The sequence below is a fragment of the Carassius gibelio genome, chromosome B6 (genome assembly GCF_023724105.1).
Source record: "Carassius gibelio isolate Cgi1373 ecotype wild population from Czech Republic chromosome B6, carGib1.2-hapl.c, whole genome shotgun sequence".
Classification (NCBI taxonomy): Eukaryota; Metazoa; Chordata; class Actinopteri; order Cypriniformes; family Cyprinidae; genus Carassius; species Carassius gibelio.
In genome coordinates, this window is record NC_068401.1 from 24,705,705 (window position 1) to 24,731,873 (window position 26,169).

At 37.6% G+C, this 26,169-nt stretch overlaps 3 protein-coding genes across 7 annotated transcripts; all 3 read left to right on the forward strand.

Moving 5' to 3' along the window:
* Nucleotides 1-2,605: 2,605 nt before the first annotated feature.
* On the forward strand, nt 2,606-8,002 carry ptger1a (prostaglandin E receptor 1a (subtype EP1)). Of its 2 annotated transcripts, none has more exons than XM_052558395.1 (3): nt 2,606-2,643; nt 4,997-5,898; nt 7,015-8,002. In XM_052558395.1, the coding sequence occupies exons 2-3, from the start codon at nt 5,047-5,049 to the stop codon at nt 7,282-7,284; spliced, it is 1,122 nt and encodes a 373-aa protein (XP_052414355.1). In that variant the 5' UTR covers nt 2,606-2,643; nt 4,997-5,046; the 3' UTR covers nt 7,285-8,002. The 2 variants fall into 2 exon arrangements, with proteins under 2 accessions (XP_052414355.1, XP_052414354.1); XM_052558394.1 differs by lacking the exon at nt 2,606-2,643 and adding an exon at nt 3,271-3,668.
* A 452-nt stretch (nt 8,003-8,454) lies between these two features.
* ilf3a (interleukin enhancer binding factor 3a) lies at nt 8,455-20,769 on the forward strand. Of its 2 annotated transcripts, none has more exons than XM_052559282.1 (19): nt 8,455-8,590; nt 8,953-9,124; nt 10,182-10,299; nt 10,545-10,741; nt 10,894-11,059; nt 12,501-12,648; nt 13,386-13,477; nt 13,823-13,918; nt 14,044-14,155; nt 14,229-14,326; nt 15,094-15,187; nt 15,530-15,610; nt 15,924-16,114; nt 16,269-16,403; nt 16,508-16,633; nt 17,180-17,323; nt 17,449-17,539; nt 19,624-19,947; nt 20,021-20,769. In XM_052559282.1, exons 2-19 carry the CDS (start codon nt 8,970-8,972, stop codon nt 20,158-20,160), a joined length of 2,508 nt encoding a protein of 835 aa, XP_052415242.1. In that variant the 5' UTR covers nt 8,455-8,590; nt 8,953-8,969; the 3' UTR covers nt 20,161-20,769. The 2 variants fall into 2 exon arrangements, with proteins under 2 accessions (XP_052415242.1, XP_052415243.1); XM_052559283.1 differs by having other exon boundaries at nt 8,529-8,680.
* A 1,166-nt stretch (nt 20,770-21,935) lies between these two features.
* Nucleotides 21,936-25,944, forward strand: LOC127959143 (tartrate-resistant acid phosphatase type 5). 3 transcript variants are annotated; one of them, XM_052558146.1, is made up of 6 exons: nt 21,936-22,062; nt 22,634-22,724; nt 22,833-23,032; nt 24,879-25,003; nt 25,153-25,498; nt 25,572-25,944. In XM_052558146.1, the coding sequence occupies exons 2-6, from the start codon at nt 22,634-22,636 to the stop codon at nt 25,827-25,829; spliced, it is 1,020 nt and encodes a 339-aa protein (XP_052414106.1). In that variant the 5' UTR covers nt 21,936-22,062; the 3' UTR covers nt 25,830-25,944. The 3 variants fall into 3 exon arrangements, with proteins under 3 accessions (XP_052414106.1, XP_052414105.1, XP_052414107.1); XM_052558145.1 differs by lacking the exon at nt 21,936-22,062 and adding an exon at nt 22,441-22,505; XM_052558147.1 differs by lacking the exon at nt 21,936-22,062 and adding an exon at nt 22,469-22,505 and having other exon boundaries at nt 22,634-22,744.
* The last annotated feature ends 225 nt before the right edge of the window (nt 25,945-26,169 follow it).

Here is a 26,169-nt window from a genome sequence, read left to right on the forward strand (position 1 = left end):
CGCATATTTATTTCTAGTACTTTTAGAGCCATTATGTATTCTTTTTTGATTTGTATCGTTTCTAGGACATTATTGAAATGATGGCACAATCGTGAAGATATGATTCAGACACCCAGTGTGCCATCACCGAACAGCTGGATTTGTCAATCTTGCAATAAATGCCAGATTCCAGGAATCCATCTGGCACCTAGGTTTCTTCCACATCTGCCTCGTAGAGAAGACACTTACTATGTGCCCTCATCTGTGAACGCTTTGCTAATTGTTTAAGGAAATAGCTTTACTTGTTTTCCTTACTGTGAATGTCAACGAAACAAATCAGTGGAAGACTCTTCCCTTTCAGCAATCATATTACTAAGATGCTTGAGCGCTTTATTGAAACGAGGGAACAAAAACAGAACCTGTAGAGTCTGTGTCTGCAGTGTTTCCACCCACAGCTCATTCCTTGCGTTTTGTTTCAGCTCCAATAGGATCCTGTCCAAAATTTCTTGATTTAGAGCAAACAAATGAGCAATCAGCGAAAACCCGAAAGCAGAATGTAGCAAAACAAAATGAGCCTATTACAATGCAGACTACTACATAAAGCTTCTAACTGCTGCTTGAGAACGGTTAAGAATAACTGCCCGCTGATCAACAGAGTTCACATTCCTATCCACAGAGATCCACTTCTGGATCAGCATGGCCGTATTCATGCCAGGATAAATACCTGTTTTTATTCCTTGTGCCAGAGGGAAAAAATATGCATCTGGGTTGATTTGTAATGTCTGGCAAGTAGCGAATAATGTTCCACCTCTTTGGAAAATTGCGAGCCACTGTCTTCTCCTGACTTGTGCCCTTTGATTGCTCTGGGGATCTAAACCAAACCTGCTCTCGGTCCCGTCTCAAAGTTTTGCTAAATATTTTCATTTCAGGCTGCAATTCTGTCATGTTTATTATTAAGAAATTATCTTACCATTTGGCCTACACCCTCATTCCACAGTCGAACTTTATTAGAGTCAAACTTTATCAAAGATTATTCATTCTCAGCAAGCTGACCATGTTAAAGATAATCTTGCTTTTATGCCTTGGTCAACAAGAATTCAAAACTTAATAATAATAAAAACTCATTAAATAGTAGTTCACCCAAAAGTGAAGCTTCCGTCGACATTTACTTTAATTGTATGGAGAAGAGCAGCTTGGACATTTTATAAATATATTATAATATATTTTATAAATATATAAAATAAATGATAACAAAAATTATTTTTATTCAAGTTTCGATAATGTTGGACATTAACCCTGCATGTTTGGTCTGTATGACAAATGTTAAAAATGCTAATTATTATTAAATAAAGGCTATTATGTGTTGTGATGCGTTTGTTTTAGTGACTAATAAACGGAAGTCAAATTTAACATTTAACATCTTTGAAATGACAAAGACAAAAATGACACACTTCATCTGTCCATGTTAAGGTTCCAGTGTCAATAGACTAATAATGATCTTCTCAGAATAAACCTCTGTCTGATGACATAATGAGAGACCTTGGTGGTTCAAAACTTCTCTGACTTGTTGATGTGGCTGATGTGGGCACTATTCTCCATTTTGACATCAATCAGTTCCAAGCACGATTGAGTCTTTGCGCTGTAAATATTTTCTGCTATCCAGTGTCCTCTTACTTGAAAGAGAAGATTAAAAACAATTTTACTTGAAACCACTATTTTCATTTCAATTGATTGTATTTTTTTCCTTATCTGAGGCAAATGTATCCACCTCAGTCACTTCATTATACACTCAGTTTAGCCATTTTACATAAATTGAATGGTATTCAAGGAATATGGGGTTAGTTCTGGGATTTCCAATTATTTTGAAAGTTTTTGTGTGTGTGTCCATGTGTTTTTTTTGTTTGTTTTTTCTGTTGTTCCAATAAATAAAGTTCATGGTCATGGAACTTTTTTTTTGACAGCAACATCATTGTACTGTACAATGATTATGCAGCACAAAACAATTATTGACATTGTTACAATTAAAACGCATGTGACAACTTGCACCAACCTCTTATTTATCAACTAATATCCTTGTTCTGACTTCTGAGAACATTGTTGAACTGATAAGTCCAAATCTTGTTTAATTGTTATGTGGTTTAACTGTGGTCACTTCTTTACGCAACTATAGCGACAGAGAATAATACTCAAATTTTAGTTTAGGACAGAATGCACTAAAAATATATTGTAATTAAGCAAGAACTGAACTTTCCCTTTTACTTCACATTACAATCCCTGTGCATGTCATAGAGAGTTTTCATTTAGACCTAATTAAACCATATGTCTTAAAGCAATTCAATGCATATAATAAAATCCAGTCAATAAATACATAAGCTGTTCAGTCTTTGAGAAGAAATCGTCGCTTTAAACACTCATGTCACCGCTGCGGTCAACATCAAGTTTTTCTCTTGCCTTCTTTAATATCACCATGTAAAAATATTGCTGTTAGTCTGAATCCAAACCACAAGTGTGGAGCCACTCTAGTTTGCCAGGTGGAAAAAAATTAAGCAAACACAGACACCTGTCTTCAATCTACAAGAATCTGGTTTAGTGGAACATTCGACAGTATGTTCAAGGTCAGAGCTAAGAGGGCAGGGAAAAACGAAATCTCAAATACTGAATCAGGTAGACATATCTGTCTTTATCATAAGAATAAGTAATTTAGTATTTAATGCATGAATACCTGTCATTAGCCTAAACTTACTGTGTGCAGTTGCCCAGTTAGCTTGTTATATGCCTAACCTGATTTTACCAAGTGAGACATGTTCCTGGGACAACATCGTTGTTGACCCTGGAACAACATTGTGATTAACCAATCAGATTTGAAGAACCAGTTTATAGATTTTGTGAAGTTTATGCTTTAAATCAGTGTTTGGTGCTTGTACATCATTCATCTTGTGTCATTCATCTATCATTTCCTCTGATTTTAGGGATTACTCATGGTTAAGGTTAGGTTTAGGTGTAGGGATATGGTTAAGAATATATTTTTGGAGTAAAATGTTGTTCCAGGGTCAACAAAATATGTTGACCTAGGAACACATCGGACTTGGCAAAATCAGGACGTGCTTGTAATATAGTGGCTTGGTTAATACGCTTTTTTCCTTTAATAAAAGCACCATCTTTGTATCAGAGAAATGCAGCTCTCGAGCCGGTGGTAAGAGTGATTCACACTCACCTAAGAGCAGAGAGCTTCATCAGGGAGGGGTTATATAGTCGCCCGCATGTTTCCGTCAGAAACACACTGTACTGAAGCGGTAGCTCTGAGCGCGCGCGTCCGCCGGTGGAATGTGCTGCCGTGAAACTACGAATCTATTCATCTGCATTTCGTCATTTAAAACTACTTGTTATCCTATTATGGGCTATTTTTTTTTTAAACCTAGCCGAACCTGCATTACCTTTTTCTTTTAGGAAAGATGACCAGGCGCTCGTATGGAGTATATGGATATGACGATGCACAATTTTTCTTGTACATTCACCAGTTTAAATACATAATTTCATTTTTAACTAATTAATTTTTTTTCTTCAGTTAAAAGTAACATTTACTTTTGTTTACGATTTTTTTTCTTTTGTTTACAGATTATAACATTAAAAAGTTTTTTTTTTTTTTTTTGACATGATGCTTTAATCCCAATGGATATTCGTTAATGAAGGTAAGCAGTTGTATTGGTCTTTACTGAGTTGTAAGTAGATGCTGTGTCAAAGAAACCCAACTTTGTTGTAACATGCAATTTATATCTTTTCCGAATCAGTGTTTTTAAATGCATCAGTGCAACCAACTAAATGACTCACTATAAAATGAGTCACTGTAGCATCAAATGCAGGCAAATGAACCTTGAGGAATGTTTAAAAACGATTTGTGGCTGTCAGTAGCCTCTGTCAGAACATGTTTCTCTCAGCTGTAATGTTTGACGTGGCACTGAATATACCTTTTTTTTTCTTTTCTTGTTTTAGATGACAATATGATTGTGTGGTAAACAGATATATAAATGTCATTTATCATTCTGAAACAAAATCTGAAATAGTTGCTCATGTTTGTATGTTTTAATTTCTTAGGATCATGATATTTCCTGTTTGTACAGGAAGTCTGGGTGGGGGTGCTTTTTAAAATGGTCAATGAAATAAAAATATCTCAATAAATTTTTTAGTAAAATTAGCCAGCCATGGTTTCAGAAATTCACCATTAAAAAAAAACTATAATAATTACAGGATTGCATAATTGTGCCTATATTTTACAACTTATAACAATGTATTTCATTAAGTGATATAATGTTAATTTATTGATTTAGACTTGGCTTAAAATCAGCTTTATTTTGCCTGAAAATACTGAACACCACCGTGGTATAGAAAAGCTACATGATGACTACTTTACACTTAAAAAGCAGAAGCAGAAAGACCTAGTATCTTCTTGGCAAATGTACTACAATAATCTTTAAAAAATATTTTTTCCTGTCCATAAAACAGAAAATGTAACACAAGAGAGGAGGATACATTTTAGTATTTTTCTGTAAAACCATACAAACATTTTTGCTGCATTATAGTACTGCACATATAGCTACTTTACTTTTAACTGTATGTGGATTAACTGTATGTGGATGATCTGAAAAAGAAATGTATTTACTGAAAGTTATCTCTTTCTTGACACATTAATTGATTGGCGTGACAAAACATATTACATAAGAAATTGGTTCAGAAGTGCAAAATTACAGTGTTTATGTCAAAATGTATTAATAGATGGGACTCACTACATTAAACATGCTATGTGATGTGACATTCACACCAGTAATTATAATTATATATATATATATATATATATATATATATATGCTCTGTATTTTTATATTTGATCAAAAGTATTCAGTAAGCAAAAAAAGAGAAAGCTTTACCTTTAACGTGCACTTAATGACTACACTACTTTTAGATTTTTTTGGTGTCTTTCAAATGATCTGTTCTAAGACATATTTCTCCATCCTGTCAGCAGCTCTACATGAAGATGGGAGCCCCGCAGCTAAACACTCCTCTGAGTTAGCCATGCATCACTGCAATTCATCAGGCGCTGCGCCACTCAGCCCATTTTCCAATGACAGTCAATGGGAAGGACAGCCGACCTCTCCATCACTTGCAGACTCCGAGAATGTCACCTCGGAGAGACCGATCCTGAGCGGCCCTATAGCTGCGATGCTCTCGATGACCCTGGGGATCCTGTCTAATATTGTGGCATTATTCATCCTGGCAAACGCATATGCCCGCCTACGTCGACGATCCAAAGCATTTCTCCTGTTCGCCAGCTCTTTGGTGGCCACGGACTTTGTGGGGCATGTCATACCTGGTTCAATAGTTATGAGGCTGTATCTTTCTGGAGGTGTCCCCTCTGAAGAATACAACCGGGCGGACCCATTATGTCAGTTTCTAGGAGGCAGCATGGTGTTTTTTGGACTGTGTCCGCTCTTTCTTGGTTGTGCCATGGCAGCTGAGAGGTGTTTAGGGGTGACAAAGCCACTGCTCCATGCTTCGCTGGTTACGACCACAAGGACTAAGCTCTCACTTTCTGTCATCTGGTTAGCAGCTCTTTGCATTGCTCTTCTGCCCTGCTTTCAGCTGGGTTCATATACATACCAGTATCCTGGCACCTGGTGTTTCATTAAAGTGCTGGAGGACACAGAGAAGGCAGACGTGGCCTTTGTTATGTTGTTCTCAGGACTGGGGTTGGCATCCCTTGCTGTTGCTTTGGTGTGTAACACCATAAGTGGACTGACGCTAGTTTTAGCGAGGGTACGAAAGAAACCCTGTAACCGTCGATCAGCTAGATCCCATGATATTGAGATGGTGGTGCAACTTGTAGGCATAATGGTCACATCTTGTATCTGCTGGAGCCCTCTTCTGGTGAGTATGAGCAGTGGGTTTAGTAGCCCCATCATAAATTATGCCCTTTATATATTGGCATAATATTGAAACCATAAAACTACTACAAACATGAAAACTGTCTTGAGAGAAATAAGTACAAAACGTTCACTAAAATAACACACTGTAGTTAAAATCAGTTAAAACCAAGCACAAAAATATTAATTATAGGTACAGTCAATTGAAATACGTCACATGTGCCTATAGGAACATAGATGTATATAAACTAAAGACTTTATAGGAAATAGATCTTTAGTAGACAAGTTTTTAGACAAATTTATTGAGTAATTGACCACATTTTCACTCAGAGTGTTGAGAGTATGTTGACAGTCTTTGAAATTGTTGCCCAGATATTCCTTAAAAAAATATGACAAGACTTTGGCAACAAAGTGCTTTTTCTGCCATGCAAACGTGCTTAAAACAAGAAGAAATGAAAGCATTTCAAATAGCAACAAATTAATTCTTTCTGTGACCAATTTTGTGCATTTCCAATAACTTGAGCACCTTTGAGGTGTAACAGGACGAAACCAAAAATCACCAAAAATCTGCCTCAGTGGAAAAAAAAAAAAAGAAAAAGGGTGCACTGGGTAAAAATGGGAACCTGGTCAAGTGCAACTTTACAGGGCAGAAACCTGAAAACTTTTTTTTTCTCTGTTACAGATGAAGGATTGAATCTGTGGACAATGCGGTACTCCATATAAATAAAAAGTTTAAAAATATAAATAGAAGCCCATTTATGCCACAGAGTACTCAAAACTACAAAGCTAATTGCAATTTTATATATAAGCTGCGACTTTATAAGCCACATTGTGATTTTATATTTATTTTATATTTCTTATTTTTAAATTTATTTCATGATTAATTATATTTTCTCTTTCTCTCTGAGGCAGAAACAGCTTTCAGTGTCTAAATTGTATTGTTATTACTTGTAGTTTTAAGGTATTAAAAGCTTTTTTTGGTCACAGTTCATAACAAAATGACATGGAATAGTATAAGTAGATAGCACCTAATATTTTTACAGACTGGACTATGGATTTCTTAGACCTGGATATTTTGTCGTAATCCTTATGGTGTTTTGTCTTTGTCTCTCAACTTTAGATTGTTGGCCTAATTACAGTGAAACAGTCATATGAGGGCTCTATCGGAAATGACCTTGCCACTTATAAGACCCTAATGATCATGGGGGTGCGGATAGCATCCTGGAACCAGATACTGGACCCATGGGTCTATATTCTTCTTCGTCGTTCCGTCCTCCAAAAGATTTACTTCATTACCAAACGCCCAACAGACTTTAAAGAAAGCACTTTTCGCTGCTGGGAGATCCATTCCTTCCCCAGCTCTGAGAAGAATCCTGTCAGTAGAATCTGAATCTGAGTGGGCATCAATGACAACAGGAGCTCTACGTAGTATCAGTCAGCTCTAACCCCGAGGATCTCACTGGGCACCTTAATTACAGCATGACTGCACTCTCTATATGAAGAATGTATTTATTTTAGCAAATTTGCACAAAGATAAATAAAGCATGAGATGGACATTCCTATTACTCCCTGTAAAACACTAATAATAAGGATTTGGCTGGAAACTTTCAGAGCACAGCAATTAACTCTTTGCTCTCTTGAGCCCTAAATACAGAAAATACACTGGTGTTAGTAACTGAAGCATTAATTCGGCCAGTGTTGTAGCTTTAGATCTGGGACAGTGTTTTCATGTGTCCCTATAGTTATTCCCCATGATGAGCTCCCTGAGCATGAAAACCGACATGACTGTAACAAGAGGCACAAAAGATATTTCAATCTTTGTTTTACTGAAACGTTCACCTAATCAGACTTTGTACAGCATGATCATCAACAATATTACCTGTGAGGTAAACTCATATTTTATGTGGATTTTATGTGATTATTTCCCTCACAGAAGGGGAAGAAAGTTGTCCTTTACATTTGTCTTGCATATATGTTACTGTGCAAAAATGCTCATGTGAATAATAATTCATATTATTGTATAATTTATTCATTGTGTTATCCCTCCAATTTTCTGGAGGCTTCTAATGTTGTTATTTTATACTGAAAAGCATCATAATAAAACAAAACAAGCTTATTGTATTTGAATTTCATTTCTGTTTCTGCCAAATTTGATGCATGAAATTCAATAAACCAAGCTCTAACTTATAAAGAAACAATATTCCAAAAGCCAGAATAATGATACCCAGTACTGTAATGTAACTGTCAGTACTGTGAAGTTACTGTAGAGGTAAGCTGTCATTAAATAGTTTAATAGGCTACAAGCTTTTCAACCAGTTCAAAACTGCAAAAAAAAAATAAAAAGAATATCATAGCCTACCAGAACATTGTATATTAATTGTAATTGACATTTTTGAATAATAATGTGGCAACCTGTTTTTATACAGTCTATGGTGACAGCCCAGCTCAAACAAAACATAAAAAATAATAAACATGAAAATGCACTACATAACAGAAATTTTAAATAAATTGTTCCTGCAAAGCGTCTATGAATTCTTTTTACAAGGTGTAAAAAAAAAATGTCAAATGGAGCTCCTCTTGTCTCCGCTACTCCGCTACGCGAGGCGAAATTTGAGTGCGCATGCGCGGCGGGGTCAGTGCGTGGCCCGGAAGTGGAGCTTTTTACGCTTTCATCCATTGAGTAAACTGCGTGAATGGTGAGCTACACATTTAGCTATGTAAACAAATACATGGACACGCGATCTTAAAGACGTCTGCACATTTTAATTGTGCTAGCAGCTCGGCCGGTAAACATGAATCGTTTTTTTCGCGTAACGTAAATCGGTTATTCAAATGACGCGTGCTAGCGTGCTTCGCCAATATCGGGTGTTTTGTACAGACGCGATAGATGCTTTATTTAAAAAAAAAAGTGTTCCTTTTTGCAGCTTTATGAAGTTTCAGATTCAATAAGAAATATGCCAGGAACCATTATTTGGCTTGTTAACTTGATAACACCACGAGTGTTTCTGTTTGAATCCTTTAGTTACTGTGAACGTTGTGCGACTTGCGTATGTTACAGGTGATCGTTTGAAGAAAATGGCTCAAATGGGGATTTTTCCGAGGCGGAGAGAAGGACTTGTTCCTCCTCGACCTCCACCTGCCTGGGACGAGCAGCAGGCCTACGAGGAGCTGCTGTACTGGGATACTCTCCTGCAGGAGGGTCACCGCCTCCACCCGCAGGACTACGACCGGTAAAACACCTCTGACTTCAAAAAATACGCTGGGAATGCTCTAAACAGGTCTCCCATGGCCACGAAGAAAATGCTATAAGTGTGATTTTAAGGCTTGGAAAAATATCAAAATCCTTATTTTTATTATTTTTTATATACAATTATTTTTATTATTATAGTGAATTGGGGAGAAAGAGGCTAGAAATATTTTTATTCTGGTAATATTATACATTTCTTTACCCAAGTTTCATGGATAAATGTCTTATTTAATTATTAAAAGTTAATTTAAATACAGTAACTTTACTTTTGATGACTTTCTGTCATGTGTTGGATAAGTTGCGGGGAATAGACAAAAAGTAAATGTTGCATTATATCCAACTATATTACTGTACATTACAATAAAAAAAATTGCTTTGCTAACATGAATAATTGCATCCAAAATAAATGTTTTTGTGTACTTAATGTGTAATCTATAAATTTATTGTCTGTATTTATAATTACACACATGCATGTATATATTTAAGAAAAAATATGATGATGTGGTTTATTTATTATATATATATATATATATATATATATATATATATATATATATATATATACACACACACACGTTAATACATGTAAATATTTTCTAAATATACACTGTATGTGTGTCTGTGTATGTGTGTGTATATATATATATATATATGTGTGTGTGTGTGTGTGTGTGTGTGTGTGTGTGTGTATATATTTATGTATGTGTGTATATTTATATATATAGGCATATATTATATAAACAAAAACTTTTGGATGCGATTACTCATTGCCCAGCACAATATTTTTTTATTGTTAATAATTATTTTATCAAATTTCATGTTTTACATTTCAGTTGAATTTAAGATTTTTTTTTTTTTAAATCTAAAAGGAATATATGCTTTAATGGCACCCCCCCCCCACCCCATCTTCCCTCTCCTATTGTAATATGTATATTGTGGGCCAAATCAAAAGTCATTGAAGGCCAACTTTGGCCCACGGTCCCTGGTTTGGGTATCTGTCTGGTATATAAAGATGTAATGAAACGAAATTGTTGCTGCAGGTATGACGAGTTGCGTTATTGGTATGACTGCTTGTGTTATGAAGAAGACCTCAGGCAGTACAACCAATACGTCGTTGAGTACAGGAAGTGGGAAGAGGAGACTCTGCACCCAGAGGACGTATGTTACTCTGATGTATATTACATTTATAATGCAAATTTGTTCTTGTTCTCCCTCTCTCTCTCTGGGAGACTAGTTCTCATGTTGTTGTTTTTTTTAAAGATTAAACTGCTTATATATTTGTACCCATCATTGTTTGCATAAAATAACAAGAGCGTGATAGGAACACATGGAAAGAGGAAGTGTAAACTGCACAGGCAATGTTTTGAATCAGGTGTAATCAATTCAACTCTTTTACTTTACAGCTTCCGCCAATGAGGCCACCGCCTCAGCGAACATTTGTGAATGAAGATCGCTATGTAAAGGCCAAGCACACAACTGTGTACCCATCAGCAGAACAGCTGGATGCAGTGCAGAGCATGGTGTCCAATGTGGAGCATGCCCTGAAGTCTGTCTCTGAATGGCTAAATGAGAAGGAGAGTAGTGCAGTTGATGCTGTAAGGTATGGGTATTAGACAGAGAAGTCGACTGCACTAATGGATTTAGATTTTTAAAACTGAGCATTTCGTTTTTAAGCAGTCACTGGGTAATTTATATTCCAGTTTCGGTGGAAGTATAACCTCATGCTCAGAGTCTGTGCTGTTCTCTCTGCAGTGGTTCATCTCAAAGTAAACTGCGTGGTGTTTTGAGAGTGGGCCTGGTGGCTAAAGGACTCCTGCTGAAAGATGAGTTGGAGTTAGAGTTGGTGCTGCTCTCCAGGGATGTGCCTACCAGTTCTCTGCTCAGGCTGATCTCTGGAAAACTCTCAGAATTCATAAAGGTTTTTTCTCACCCTTTTTTATTATTAACTTGTATGATTATAAAAAGTTTTGATTAGGGATGCACCGAATGTTCTGCAAACGAAATTAACCAAATAAGCGAAAAGACTGAATAAATTGTACCGAACAATGATGTGGCATGATCAAATAGGTGCTTGCACTAATGCAGCAAACATATCAGCAGTGTGGAGGCATTTAAAACTGTCCAAAAAAAGATGCAACAATCAGTACAAAGCATCAACAACGAGAGACTGTTTTAGCACTGCATCTCATGTCTCTGATGAGAAGAGGAAGGAGTGGTTGTTGCTGGTTAATGGACTCAAACGATTACTAAATAAACTTCAGAATGGTGTGTTTTCTAATATACGCAGTATTATGCATTGATTGCATGTATTCAAACAAGCAAGGCTGCATTTATTTGTACAGTAAAAATAAAACTGATTCAAGAAGGGGGTCTCAAAAATAGCCAAAAATATTATTTTACCAACTTATTAACTGTAAAAGGTAGATTCTGCATATTTAATTTATGCAGTGGTGAAAGAAAATGGGCAAAGTATATGGAGAAAAATGTAAATAACCATATTTGGCCTTCGGCCCAGTGATTCTTTTTGTTCGGCTTCGGCCAAGAATTTTCATTTTAGTGCATGCCTAATTTTGATACTTGCTTTTCTCATTGATTGGGCTTCATGCATGAAACATCAATTTAGGCAAATGCAAACAGCTGGGTTGTTTTGCTACACGTACGAAGCAGGCATTGTTATGTAGAACGTATTCTAAAGTATTAAAATGTTCAAGATAAATTAGAACACTATAGCGTTTATACTATAAAATTGGCTAATGTTTCTATTAACAAATAGAGTACTAAAAAGTTGAGGTCAGTAAGTTTTTTTTTTCTTTTTTTCAAGCAAGGATTCATTTAAATTAATCCAGAGACATTATGACATTTATAATATTGCAAAATGTATATTTCAAATGTTTTGAACTTTGTTCATCAACAAATGTAGCACAACTGGAATTACAAGTTTCAATACTGATAGCATTAAGACATTTGTGTGCCAAATCAGCATATTGGAATGATTCGAGGGATTATTTGACACTGAAACCTAGGCTAATAGACCTTTGTCAGGGTAGTGCAATATTACATTTTTGACAGAAATTACAATGAGGCTGTAAGGGATAGAAATTCAGCTTTGCCATCATAACAGAAGTAAATTGCATTACTGTGTAATGTATCAATTAAATGCAGCCTTGGTGAGAAACTTCTTTAAAAAAAATTTACCAACCCAAAATTTTGAATGCTACTATATGTATAGAACCATTTGTGTCCTCTTGAGTTTTTGGGTGGGTGCAGATTCCATGCAAGACAGGTCATTATTTACTAACCAGTATTAATGAAAAATTAAACTGACATGCAGTTTCTTCTCTTGCTTTTCTTAATGAAAGGATGTTACTGAGGAGAAGTACGTCATCACCCCATCTATCCAAGATGCTGCTATTATTGTTACCAGCCCAACGGAGCCCAGTCTGAAACTGAGCATCCATCTGAGCTCACCTGTGGTCAGGGAGCAGGTTGAAAAAGAGGCATCTGGAGGTATGATCTCACCCTTTTTCATTTTCGGACCTAAAAGACCTTCAGTACCTCGGAGGATTGAAAATAAAAGTCCTGCTGCATCAAATGAGTTCTGAGCCAAATACTTGGTGCTTTCAGCATTTCACTGTTGAGCGAGAATTGAAATTTCCGAACGTCACCTCTAAAGCGATACGAAGGGTTTGCATTGCAGCAAAAATTAGACTTGTATTTTACGACGATGTGCTTATTTTTTTGTACAATGAGAAGTTTTTTGGGTTTTTTTACTGTTTCAGATCATTGCATCTAGCTTAATTTTATGTAACATTTGTTTTTGTTCTTCTAAAACAGATTTCACTTGTATTTTGCTGCAGTATTTACCCTGTACACAACCTATTTCATTTCAATGAAGGTATTGCTTTTGTTGCCTGTGGTTGCAAATTGACTTTCTCAACCAAGCCTTCTAGTTTGTCAATTTTAGGGGCGCTGGACTTTTGACCAACTGGAAACTCTCTGTCTCGGAAGGGGGGGCGCAGTTGGCCTACAGAAGAGGAGGGTGAAATGTCTATAGAAGTAGAGTAATTTAAAGAAGATTAATCACTGTTCAGACAAACTAAGCTTTTGTGTTAGATGACTTCCCGGACAGTTCCCCCTCTTACTCTTGCTTGTGGGCACGGGAACACTGCGTCTGCCCCCTGGCCAGATGACAGAACCCCCCTTGGTCAAACTGTACCTTGTCTTCTTACTCCATTCGTCACTAGAACCGTGCGCGGAAAGCTCTCCGCCGGACGCTCTGGACAGGCAGAAATGCCTGACTTCTCTGGCGTCTCTCCGCCAGGCCAAGTGGTTCCAGGTTTGCATCCCGTCTTTATTTGTCTACAAGTCGACTTGTAACTTAATCTGACCTTTGACCTGGGGAAAATACATATTTGCACATTGAGCTCCTCTGAGAAATGCTTTTTAAGGCTGTTTGAATTTTGAAACGTCTTTAAATGCTTTAAACTGAATTGCGCATAACCTGTTTCAGTTTAAATATCAGATGTATCTCTCCCAGGTTGCAATTTGTTCGTTAGTGGTCAGAACCTATAATTTGGCCAGATTGATCTGCTTCATACAAAACGTCCTCTAAAAAGCATCTAAAATTCTTTGAAAATGCATGGTGAAGTCTTGACGGGTTTGCTGTTTGTTGGGTTAACAGGCTAAAGTGTCCGGGCTCGAGTCATGTGTCATCGTGATTCGGATCTTGCGGGACTTGTGTACCCGTGTTTCAACATGGGCCCCTCTCAAAGGATGGGTGAGTCCACCTCAAAAGCAAGAGAAAATACATATATCTTTACAATTAAACATTTACAAGTCTTTTTAAAGAAATATTTGTAATATTTGTCACTTTTTTGTGTATATCTCTTTAATTCTATATAGATTCTTGAGCTGCTCTGTCACAAGGCTATTTCTACCAGCGAGAGGCTGCTGGGACCTGGAGAGGCGTTACGGAGAGTTCTGGAGTGTCTTGCATCAGGGATACTACTGGAGGGTAAAGACTGAAACAAAGCATGGTCTGTGTTTGGTGTTTTGAGTCATCTACTGAGCATGACTCCTCTCGACAGATGGTCCAGGCATTTCTGATCCCTGTGAGCGAGACAACACTGATGCTAGTGCCCATCTTACACCACAACAGAGGGAAGACATTACCCAGAGTGCACAGGTTACTTGCAATCTTACACTTTAGTTTGACTTTATTTGACAGTGTATTGGTCTAGAAACCATACAGATGGAAATGGTCACTATTTACTTGGCCCAGTGTCATTCTAAACCAAGTGTGGTTTTGTCAGTCTAAAACAAGCCCTTTACATGTAATCTAATGGGACGTGAGACACTCTAAATATTTACATTTTCCATGTTTTCTGTCATTTTAGGTAGGTATTAGCATGCTGATATATGTGCAAGTGTTCAAGTTTGCTTTAAATAGTTATTTAATGCCATAAAAATGGGGTGTGGCGTTATGATTGTGAGCTTGTGATTGGGTGTGCAGGACTTTGACTCCAAATGCTCTACCTCACATTCACCGACTCAGGCTCCAAATGACGTCATTTTCGCAAGATTACATTGCCGATACTGAGATGTTGTGGCTTACCTGTTCTATAATGGAAGGAAGTGGAGATGCGTTGTCCATCTTTTTTTTAGTCTTGTTCTAAAACCATATGATGGTGCTTTTTCATTGTGGAGCACAAAGAACATTTTGTGAAGCTGCTTTCCATAAAATTACTGTTCATTGTGACTATGTATTTCAAAGCTGAAAAAAGAAAAGTGACAGAAGAGAGAAAAAAAAAAAAATTGGAAATAAAAAATAGTGCAACATTAGAGTAAATTACTAAGGCTTGATAAGATGTCTAGTACAGTTGATGTAACTTGGGGGGAAAAAAAACATTTAGTTATTCGAAATTTAATTTGTTGTTTTCCTCTCAACTCTAGTTTGCCTTAAGACTGTCAGCTTTTGGGCAGCTGTACAAAGTTCTTGGAATGGACCGCCTCAATTCCAAAGCTGCCAGATTGCTACAACACAGAGGTACCAAAGTGACTTTTTCTAGTGTTCAAAAGCAGATTAACCTGTTTTCCTCTCATTAAATAAGTAGGCCATGTATCGTTCAACCTTCTATAAGTAAATGACAGCTATTAGGATTGCATAATCTGTAAGAAAACTGCTGTAGTTGATAATGTCATTTTCTAGGCTTGATCCAGTTGCTAAACACTGAATAGGAATTGAATGTTGGACTGGATAAAGACCTTTGCATTTTGAATGCTAATATTTCTACATAGTATTATGTTCTGTTTTATTTCATAAGACCAAAGAAAACCATGTTAACCTATCATCATGCCACATTTCTTCTTTCACTTCATTAATCTACAGTAGCTGATATTCCAGGAAAGAGGCCAAGGGAAGTTTATGATGCAGGGGATCTTGAAATGAGGCCAAAGTTTCCAAGAAAAGGTAGGCATCTCAATTTCATACTGTTTTTTCATCACCTTTATGTTACCCTGCACTAATTTATTTTCACTGTGTATTATAAAAAAAAAAAGTATACATCATCTATTGAAATATTACATTACATTTTATTTATTTAGCAGACGCTTTTATCCAAAGCGACTTACAAATGAGGACAATGGAAGCAATCAAAATCGACAAAAGAGCAATGATATATAAGTGCTATAACAAGTCTCCTGTATTATATGAAATATGTATAAATATGTATTAAATACAAAGCCAGTCATATTGTATTTTCATAAAACCTGTTTTCTTCTAGCTGAAAGGCGTGAACCAGCAAATGCCCTGATGAAGCTGAACCAGCTGCGGCCTGGAACCCTCTACAAATTGGCATCACAGACTGGGCCTGAACATGAACCTCAGTTCACAATGGCTGTAGAGGTGGATGGGGTAACTTATGAGGCTACGGGTCCCTCCAAACGCAGCGCCAAGCTTCATGTTGCCCAGAAAGTGAGTCAGCTGACAGTCCTAATTTTGAAAGAAACTTTGCATTCTAGATGCCACATACGCAGGGAACATTTTCCAGGGTTGTTGTCTTTAATAAGTGTGAAATAAACATTGTGTGAAATTCAGTTGTTGTCTATGCCATGTCCTCAACACGCAGGTTCTGCTAGCATTAGGCGTTCCCTTGCCGGCAGAGACCAAGCCTGCGGAGGAAATTAAGAGCCAGCCTGTTGCTGCGCCTGCGGTCACCAGGTCAGATGAAACCACTCCTACAGGCTCTGATGATGGCAATGAGGTTAGAATCCAAACATTGATCCTGCTTGAATAGCTTTGGGGTTTGATGACTTTGTAGACTGTAGGAAATTGGTTTGGCATGATTGGTTGCACTTCATCTTGCAGGGTGGCCCCATCCTCACCAAACACGGCAAGAATCCCGTCATGGAGCTCAACGAGAAGCGGAGAAGTCTCAAATATGAACTAACCTCTGTCAAGGGACGATTCAACGACAAGACCTTCACCATTGAGGTTAGACGTGTTGACTAAAGCTAGTTTATTTTGAGCTTTAAGTGTCCTTGCACTTTAAATGTCACAATGAAAATTCATTATGCAAATGTTCCCCGTCACAGGGATGCCAATATCACTCTCAGCTGGAGTTCTTTAACATTGTTCTGAGTTGTTCTGTGGCCTGGGCAAAAATCCATCATGACATTTTTCAGTTTCTGCTTTGAACATTTCATTTTTAGTTTTCTGATGTTTTATGAAGACATACAGTGTGGCACCTAGTGAGGATGCAGTGGTACAAACGAATAAATCGTTTCAGTAATATCCTTTCATAAAAATATTATCCATTTGTTTGCATTCACTTCAGATTCCAGTGAGTCGTACAAATTTTACCTGCGTCATACAATCAACTGATTTTTGTGTTGTCCTCAATCCTGTTTCTAATGGTGACCTCATTGAATAAGCATGAGACAGTGCTGCAGTTTAAATCTACCGTTTTCCTACTCTTGTATTCGCTTCAAATATACTAGTTTATTGTTCGCATGTGCTTTTTTTGTTTTTTTCTTACAGGTGGAGGTTGATGGGCAGAAATTCCAGGGCTCTGGATCAAATAAGAAACTAGCCAAAGCCAACGCAGCACTTGCAGCATTAGAACAGCTTTTTCCAGAAGGTTCTCCTGCAGACCCACTCAAGAAAAAGAAATTCCCTCCTATGGTAAAGCCAGCATGTGATTCTGGATCGTCCCTTGGCATCTTTCTTTTCTAATTTTGTTTTCTTCTTTGGTCTGAAGTTCAATATCATTTGTTCTGTGGACTTAATGTTGTTGTTTTTTTCTTTAGGGCTATGGTATGGCTGGAGTATCTTACAACGCAGGCAATCGAGGCAGAGGAAGAGGTAGAGGGAGGGGATTCAACACAGGCAAGTTTGCAGGTAAACTAACATCATGAAAGGCATCTTTATCAGTTTCCAAAAAATAGCTCATTTAGCATCGTTTTGATTTCCATGGTTTGATTATCCCTTAAATGCTGACGATGCAGAAAATAATGCTTTGACATGCTCAAAGAAAGTGCTCAAGGGCAAAAATATTATTTTGAATACTAAGGTTTAATTGTTTTTTTTTTTTTTTAAATAACTACTTTTCAGCAAGGATTTCAAATTGAATCTTGTCAAAAGAGCAAAAACATTTATCATGCTACATTTATCATGTTTCCATTTCAATCAAATGCTGTTCTTTTGAACTATATTTAGCAGAGAGTCCTGGAAGAAAGACATCAAGCTGAATAACCGTTTTCAATAACCGTTTTTTTTGTTGTTTTTTTTTAATCATCATTTTATAATAATTTCTATTTTCTAATAGAAATTTCAGCTTTGCCATCACAGAAAAAAACACACATACACACACACACACACACACACTGAACATTTCAAAATCTAATATTTATTTAAAATGTTGTTTTAGTGTATTTAAAAAATCCTTGGTGAGCATAAGATACTTTTTTCTTATATTATATATATATATATATATATATATATATATATATATAGGGGAGTAACGGTACGCAAAAATCACGGTTCGGTATATACCTCGGTTTTAAAGTCACGGTTCGGTACAGTGAGGGAAAGAAATGCAAACATTAAACTGCAAGTTGTTTATTACTATAAACTTTTTTTTTAACAATTTGTTTTTAATAAAATAAATAATATAATTTATAATAAAATAAAAAAGAATAAGAAATAAAATACTGCTGCAAAGTTCTCCACTAAATAAAATACTCAAACCAATATCATATAATAAAATATATAAATAAATAACTATGATTACAGTGTAGTAGCATTACCAATGCCAGCTTATAGGCCTGCTCATATTTAAAATATATATATAACTTTTCCAAAGTGTTAAGTGTAGCATGAACCGTTTCAGTTTTTAGACCTGCTCAGATTTCGTTGGACCGATCGGAATTAATAGCAAAGGTCTGTTTAAATGCCGACGGGAGCTGCATTTGAATTACAATTGTTTTTTTCCTAGTTGTAGTGATATTCACACTCACGTGATGCCTTTTGAAAACCTTAGGCCGGAGACACACTGGCATATTGCACCTGTCAAACATAGTCTATTTTGCCATCAATACAGTTGACGGTGTCCTTTATCAGTACGCTTTATATTTATGCTCAACATGAAGTATAGATATTGTTGTCATGAAGACAAGATCCTGGTCTGTCGGCGGTCTCTCTCTCTGTATCCTACAGTAGCAGCAGTGCTCCATCGCTGCGTCAGGCACGATATTCTGGTGTGTAAAGACACAGAAAACGCAAAGCAACTGACACGCAGCAGAAACGCCACGCTCACGCCATGCCGCCAGTGTGTCACCGGCCTTTGAACGAGCTGTAGGGCGGGATTTGCGCTGAACGCGGAGACTTCCGCCACTTATTATGTTCGTTTTGAAACACGAAAATGTACCTATGTTACATATATGGAAAATGCCCCAAGAACAAGCAGGAACTGAAGACCGTTGCAGTAGAGGCCTGGCAGAGCATCACCAGGGATGAGACCCAGCATCTGGTGATGTCTATGCGTACCAGACTTCAAGACTGTAATTGACTGCGAAGGATTTGCAACCGAGTATTAAAAAGCGAAAGTTTAATTTATGATTGTTAATCTGTCCCATTACTTTTGGTCCCTTAAAAAGTGGGAGGCACATATACAAACTGTTGTAATTCCTAGACCGTTCACCTGATTTTGATGTAAATACCCTCAAATTAAAGCTGAAAGTCTGCAGTTCAAGCACATCTTGTTTCGTTTTAAATCAATTGTGGAGGTGTATAGAGCCAAAAAGATTTTTTTTGTTTATACCTATGCGGATAAGCTCCACTAGAGTTTATTTGCATAGGTAAATCTAGGTTACAAAGACATTTGTTTACTACTATCCAAAAAGAAATGCATGTTACCTATTTTTCTGTTACCTATAATGTGGATGTCATCTTAACTTTTAATCTCTATACATTTGTCTCTCCAGGCTCCACCACTACTGCTGGACTGACCCCAGCCCAGTCTGTTACCAGCTCTAGCACACCTATGAATCCACAGAAAGCCCCGTCTGCGTCCTCCACAGTCAGCACGGCCACCTACCAGGCTGTCCCCCCGCCAGTGACTGGCTATTATAATCAGTACACACAATCCTATTCCCAGTTCAAAAAGCCTGGCGAGCAGGGTCAGAATCAGAATCAAACCCAAAGCAAAACAACAAATCAACAAGCTCCTCTTGTTGGACCAGACTACGGCTACGGATATCAAGGGCCTGGCATGGGAATGGGAGGACCACCTGGTTTCAATTATGCAGGTGAGTTTGAATGCTGTGCACTAGTAATTTGTTTTAAGCCACAACTATCTGAAACTCTCGTATTTTTTAATAGCATACAGCGGACCACCTGGTACAGCAACGTTCGGGCCACCTGGAACAACAAATCAGAGCTATAGCTTCACCCAGAGCGCCTACCCCAACCTGGGCGGCTACAGCAGTGCAGCCAATAGCACAGACTACACATACAGATAAACATAACACGTTCGGTCTCCCTGCTTAGTAATGCTCATTCAAACAATTGAGAAGTTATTTCTGTAATTCTATAGCCTACAGTGTCCTCTGAGTTGAAACATTTGCTCTTAAACTTGAGATTTTATACTGTTTTGTGTTAATTTTGCCATTTGAATTGCACTTGGTAACAGAATTAGCATGGTTTTGATTCACCACTAGTTTCAGGAAATAATACGTCAGGATGGAAGTTGCTTTCTGTTTGTGCCTAAATGGTTGGTGTCATTTAAATGGAAATTGTCTCATATAACTTTTTTCCCCAAAGGTATTTTTATGATCATCCTCTTGTTTTGATACAAAATTTTTAGCTGCTTTTTTTTTTTTTTTTTTTTTAATGAATGTGGACAATGAACGCAGACTTTGATGTTTACTTCTCTGAAACCACTTCAGCTGTTTCTTCTTTGGATTTTTAATAGGTTTGATTTGTGTTATTATGTTTAATCTTGGTATCGTCTTTAATGTAGAATGTTTGCTGTTAAATAGGCCAGTGCAGAGGTTTTGTCTTTTCTGAGGTGGATGTTAAATGTCATATCTTTGACCTTTGCAGAAATAAACATTTTTTTCTATTTTTAATTGCTCTCCTGATTCATTTGACTGAAATTACTCATGATGACTATAAAGCACAGTTTCATATTTAATATGCAGAGGCCTCTAAATTATTAACATTATTAAAACTTTGCTGAAAAACATTTTGTACATAAGCTAAAACATTCATTGTCATCTGATTGTTTTCTTTTTCTTTTCTTTTAAGTAAATGCCTTTCCGTATAATTGCAAAATATGTTCCCCTTTAGGTTGTACATGTGACTTTGCTGTTAAATATTTGCTTTGTAGAATAACTTACAGAATAAAGTTTATATTGTTAGTAAAATTTCAAGATGAAAGCAACTTTTACTTGGTTATCCATAAGTTTCCATATTAAATTATGAATATCATTGGCTTTTGATAAACATTTACGTGTACATCTCTCAGTCATCGTTGTACTGTAATGCATTATGTTTTGCAACAATTGTGCATTTATTTTTTGGGCCTCTGAATAAAAGGTGCTTTATTTTCCTCTAGTATGAATTCCATATTTTCACTGTATAATGATACAACATATAAAGTATAAAGTTACTTTTTACAATACAAAAGTCAGTGTGAAAATCACTTTTTATTTTTAACACTTAGATGCACTGAACAATATATTTTCTCAGCCCTTTCTAATCAACAGATTCAGATATTCCAGTAATTCTGGACAGTTTTTAATACTGTGACATGAAATGACATTTTAGAGAATTCTGTGCTTTCAACTTTGTGGAGGGCTCTGTTCTATTCCAGCACGACAATGCTTCTGTGCACAAAGCAGAATCCATACAAAAATGATTTACTGAGTCTGACATGGAGTAACTTGACTGACAATGGACAAAACCTGAACCCCACTGATCACCTTTAAAATGAATTTGAATGTCTGTGCCAGACCACACTGATGCTCTCGGTTTTCTCAAGCCTCAACACTGACATGAACTAAAAGTCACAAACCTGATTTTCTTATGACTGCAATGTTCATATGTCTATCATTTGATATGATTTAACAGCATTTAGAGTCTGTAGTTGTTTTACAGACATCTAAACCAAGGCAGAACAGAAAAACAGAAGAGAAGTAAAAAGGTGGGACGGTAGTCTTACCAGGAGTGTTGAAACAAATGCAGTTCGTCACATGCATCTGTGGTCTTTGAACATGCTTCGACTGCATGCTTTGGTCACATGCACACCCATCCATGTATGGGACCTAATATATAGTGAATGAGAGGAAACAGTATCCAGAGGAGGGATCAAGCGATCACACACACAAGGATACTTTAAAGGACTAAGCCACACAATTATTGTGAGTCTTTTTATCTGTTTTTTAGATAATTATAATGTCACAGTTTAATAACCACAGTTTCAGATATTTTAATCAGGGGATTTTTGTTACACTTCCTCATTTTCTGTCGAATTATACCATTGAAATGCCATTTTAAAACTATCACTATCATTGGGAAATCGTGTGTATGTATATGTATGTGTACCGCATGTCGGTGTATGCATACTAGCATACTACAGATACGGCAGAAATAGTAAGAGTACTATGCTAGCACACTTTTCAGAATTCAGCTGCAGTGTTTCTACCATTCTATTGGTTAAGTTGATTAATTAGGTAAAAGAAATCAGCTGTTACTGAAATCAAGGCATGGCTTAGTGATGATCATAATGATTTAAAGATAGAGCCAATGCTGTAGATGGGTATGAGGTGTAGAGAGAGGATCCTTGTAGAGCAGAGCTGCTGGTGTAGGTGTTTTTCCAGTTTCGTGATCTTGAATTTGATGCTTCAATGTAGTTTCAGTTCTTTTTTTTTTTAGTTTTGTGCTTGTGAGAGAAGTGGGTTGTTAATGTGGTTTCTGTCTCTTTTTGTGTAGATGGCGTCAGCACTAATGCTGGTGTTTTTAACTGCTCTTCCTGGGGTCCTCTGCTACCAATCCTCATTCATTGATCTGGAAGCTAAAGGAAGTGAGTTAGCATTGACGCATGTAAGATGTTGGAAAATCTTATCAGTATTTATGGATCTTCATTATCTCAGGAATGCTTGTATCTCTGTTCTTTGCTTGCTTTCATCAGGTAACAAGTCCTCTATCGGATTCCTGGTTTTGGGGGACTGGGGTGGGCTGCCATACCCTCCCTATATTACCCCTATAGAGAAGGCCACTGCTCGTATGATGGCCAAAACTGCTTCTCAGATGGGCGCAGACTTCATTTTAGCAGTTGGTGACAACTTCTACTATAAGGGCGTCACTGATGTCAATGACCCTAGATTCCAGGTTTGGTCCCTTGAATCTCATAAGTGCAGGGTTCTAGCTGTATCTTTGTTGACGAGAGCCAGAATCCTCTCAGGAACTTTACTTTTTTATTTACTTATTTGTGTGTGTTTCTTCTCCAGGAACTATTAACCACCCCCACTTAGGACTGTGGTGATAACGGTGAAAAACTAAGTAATGTAAAGATTAGGCAAATAGTCTGTTTAGTATGCGTGCGTTTCTCAACAAAAAGTAATGTAACACAAACTTCAGACTTGCATCATTTGTAGTTCAGACTTGTAGTTCGATTCGTCCTTGATGACGCAAATCAGGTAACTGCAAAATAGCGGCATACTTTATAACATCATTCAGCTCGCCTTGGCTGCTGCAACTTTCCTCACTGTATATTTACAATAAAACGAAATGGGGTATAAAATACCACTGCCTCCCTTCATTTTTATAAAAATAATAGCCGCAGAAATGTAATTGGTTCAGGGAACGAAGCGTTATATCGATTGCCTCTTTATTTTCATTAACATGGATAAATTTAATTCAGACAAACGATTACCTGTTAGGTTTACCCAGAACGAATAATATTGTTTAACCACTAAAGAGACCTCCGAGCCAGCAGAATATATCAGAAGGACTAACCAATGTGAGACCGCTCTTGGCGGATACATGTTCACTGAGCTCCCGCTGATCGCGTGGAGCTGTCCGTTTCAGAAATTGACGAAACCCAAGTTGGCGCTGTCTTTATAAATAAACCCCAGATTTGAGTTTTAAACCATAACATTCTCGCCTGAAATCCCTTTTAAAACTACATTTCATGGGACCATAATGGTAATATTTCATCGAATAAATGGTGGTTAATCAATGTTGTGTGAACTCGACCAATCAACATGTTTAGCGCCCAAGTCCCACCACCAAAAGTTCTGGGCCTCTGAAAAAGTACTACCTCGCTAGCAGGGACTTTCTGAGGGGTTTTTTTTATTTATTTTTTTTAACCTGGAACTTTTAGATCCCCTTTCCTGTGATGGAAACGTAGCTTCTGTCTTTTGCAGAAATATTAAATGTAAAATGTGTGGGTGGTTAGTCTAGGGCAGGGTTCCTCTGCTGGAACGTGTATCTCTAGGGGTCCAGTCCTAGTCCTGGATGGCCAGTATCCTACAGATTTTAGTGACGACCAGTTCCAACACTTTCCTGGAAATTGATGTGCTCCAAAAGGGCTCTTCGGTGTGAAAACTATCATGGCTGCCATATTAAAGGGTTGTTCCAAACTGAAGTGTTCAAACCTAGCCACTTCAAAGGACCCTTCAGAATGTAGGATTTTGAAGGGTAAACTTGATGGAAAATTTGACCCTTGAGTCCTTGCATGATGACCGCACCTCTGTGGGGGCACTTGATTATTATGCTGCAGAAGAGCAATTCAAGAAACCCTTGTTTGGTCTCCCACACCCTTTGACACTCCCTTTGAAGGGACCAGGGCTCAGGATGAGCCCTTCCAAATTGACCGCCGGGATTGTCTTGTAAAACCTTTGACTACTCTGGTTTAGGTGTCTTTAGAGTCTGAGCTGAATTCTGTTGGACACTGGCACTTCAGGAACCTATTTGGACTCCCCTTATCCACCGTATTTTTCGGACTATAAGTCACATCAGTCCAAAAATACTTCATGAGGAAAAAAACTTATACAAGTCTCACTGGACTATAAGTCGCATTTATTTATAACCAAGAGAAAACATTAGTCTACAGCCGAGAGAGGGCACTCTGTTTTCAGTGAGAGGCTACTGAGCAGCATAGAGCTCCCTCTAAAAAGTGCGAATTGTAGTCCTTCACCTAATGTAGGCCATGCTCTTTTCATTCTCTTTGTAGGTCACATTTGAAGATGTCTACAATCAGGACTCTCTTAATATTCCGTGGTACGTCATTGCTGGCAATCACGACCATGTAGGAAACGTCCTTGCACAAATTGAGTACAGCCAGAAGTCAAAGAGATGGTACGTTAGCCAATGTGTCTAGGCCTCCATGTCTAATTGGGTCTGGTTTCCTGGTTAAGCTCATTTGCAACTTGATTCGTCAGTGCAGCTGTGCCCTTTTCTTTTGCAAAAAGGATAAGCTTTTTAACACTTTATTTCCATCTTTTAAGGAACTTCCCCTACTATTATTATGAGCTGAATTTCCGCATTCCTCAAACGGACAGCACTCTGACCATCATAATGCTGGACACTGTGTTGCTGTGCGGAAACTCTGATGACTTCCTTGACCAGCAGCCCAAGGCACCCCGAAGTGGTGTTCAGGCCAACAGACAGCTGCTGTGGCTTCAGGAACGCTTGGCAAAGTCTAAGGCTGATTATCTCCTGGTGGCTGGCCATTATCCGGTATGGTCCATATCCGCGCATGGGCCAACTGACTGTCTGCTGAAGAACTTGAGACCACTGCTCAAGAAGTACAGGGCTACTGCTTATCTGTGTGGCCATGATCACAATCTACAAGTAGGTCTTCAAGCCTTTCAATAAGGTTCAGTTTGGTCATCTTGTATTTGACTTCTCTCTTTGCTGTTTTCAGTACATCAAGGAGTCTGGTATTGGTTATGTGGTCAGTGGAGCTGGTAACTTTATGGATCCTGACATGCGGCACCGCAACAAGGTTCCTAAAGACTACCTCCAGTTCTTCAGTGGTGATGCCGGCACCTTGGGAGGCTTTGCCCATGTGGAGGTTAACAAGAATGAGATGACTGTTACTTTTATCCAGGCTAGAGGAACCTCTCTTTATAGGGCTGTTCTTAAAAAGCGTGGTCTCTTCAGAGAAGATGACAATGTTTGAATTTCTTATCTAGTTTTAATGTGACTTTTGGATTAGAGTAGAGTTTTAAATGGTAAGTTATGTTTTGAGAATCTGTAAGTGTTTTAAACATGATTATTAAATTACTACTTTTAAACTTTGCCTCGATGCTTGTTGCAACAAATGACCCTTTGCAGGGAGTTTGACTAGTCTGAACAATGAATCTGCCATTTGTCCAACAAACCAAAAGGAGTGCATTTAATGTTCGTGGACAAAATTGTTTCTTGCTTTCTTTACACTGAAACCACTTGCCTTCTAATGTCTGTTCATGCTGTAACTCGGGGTCCCCAGATTTGCTCCTTAAGGGCTGATGTCCTGCAGA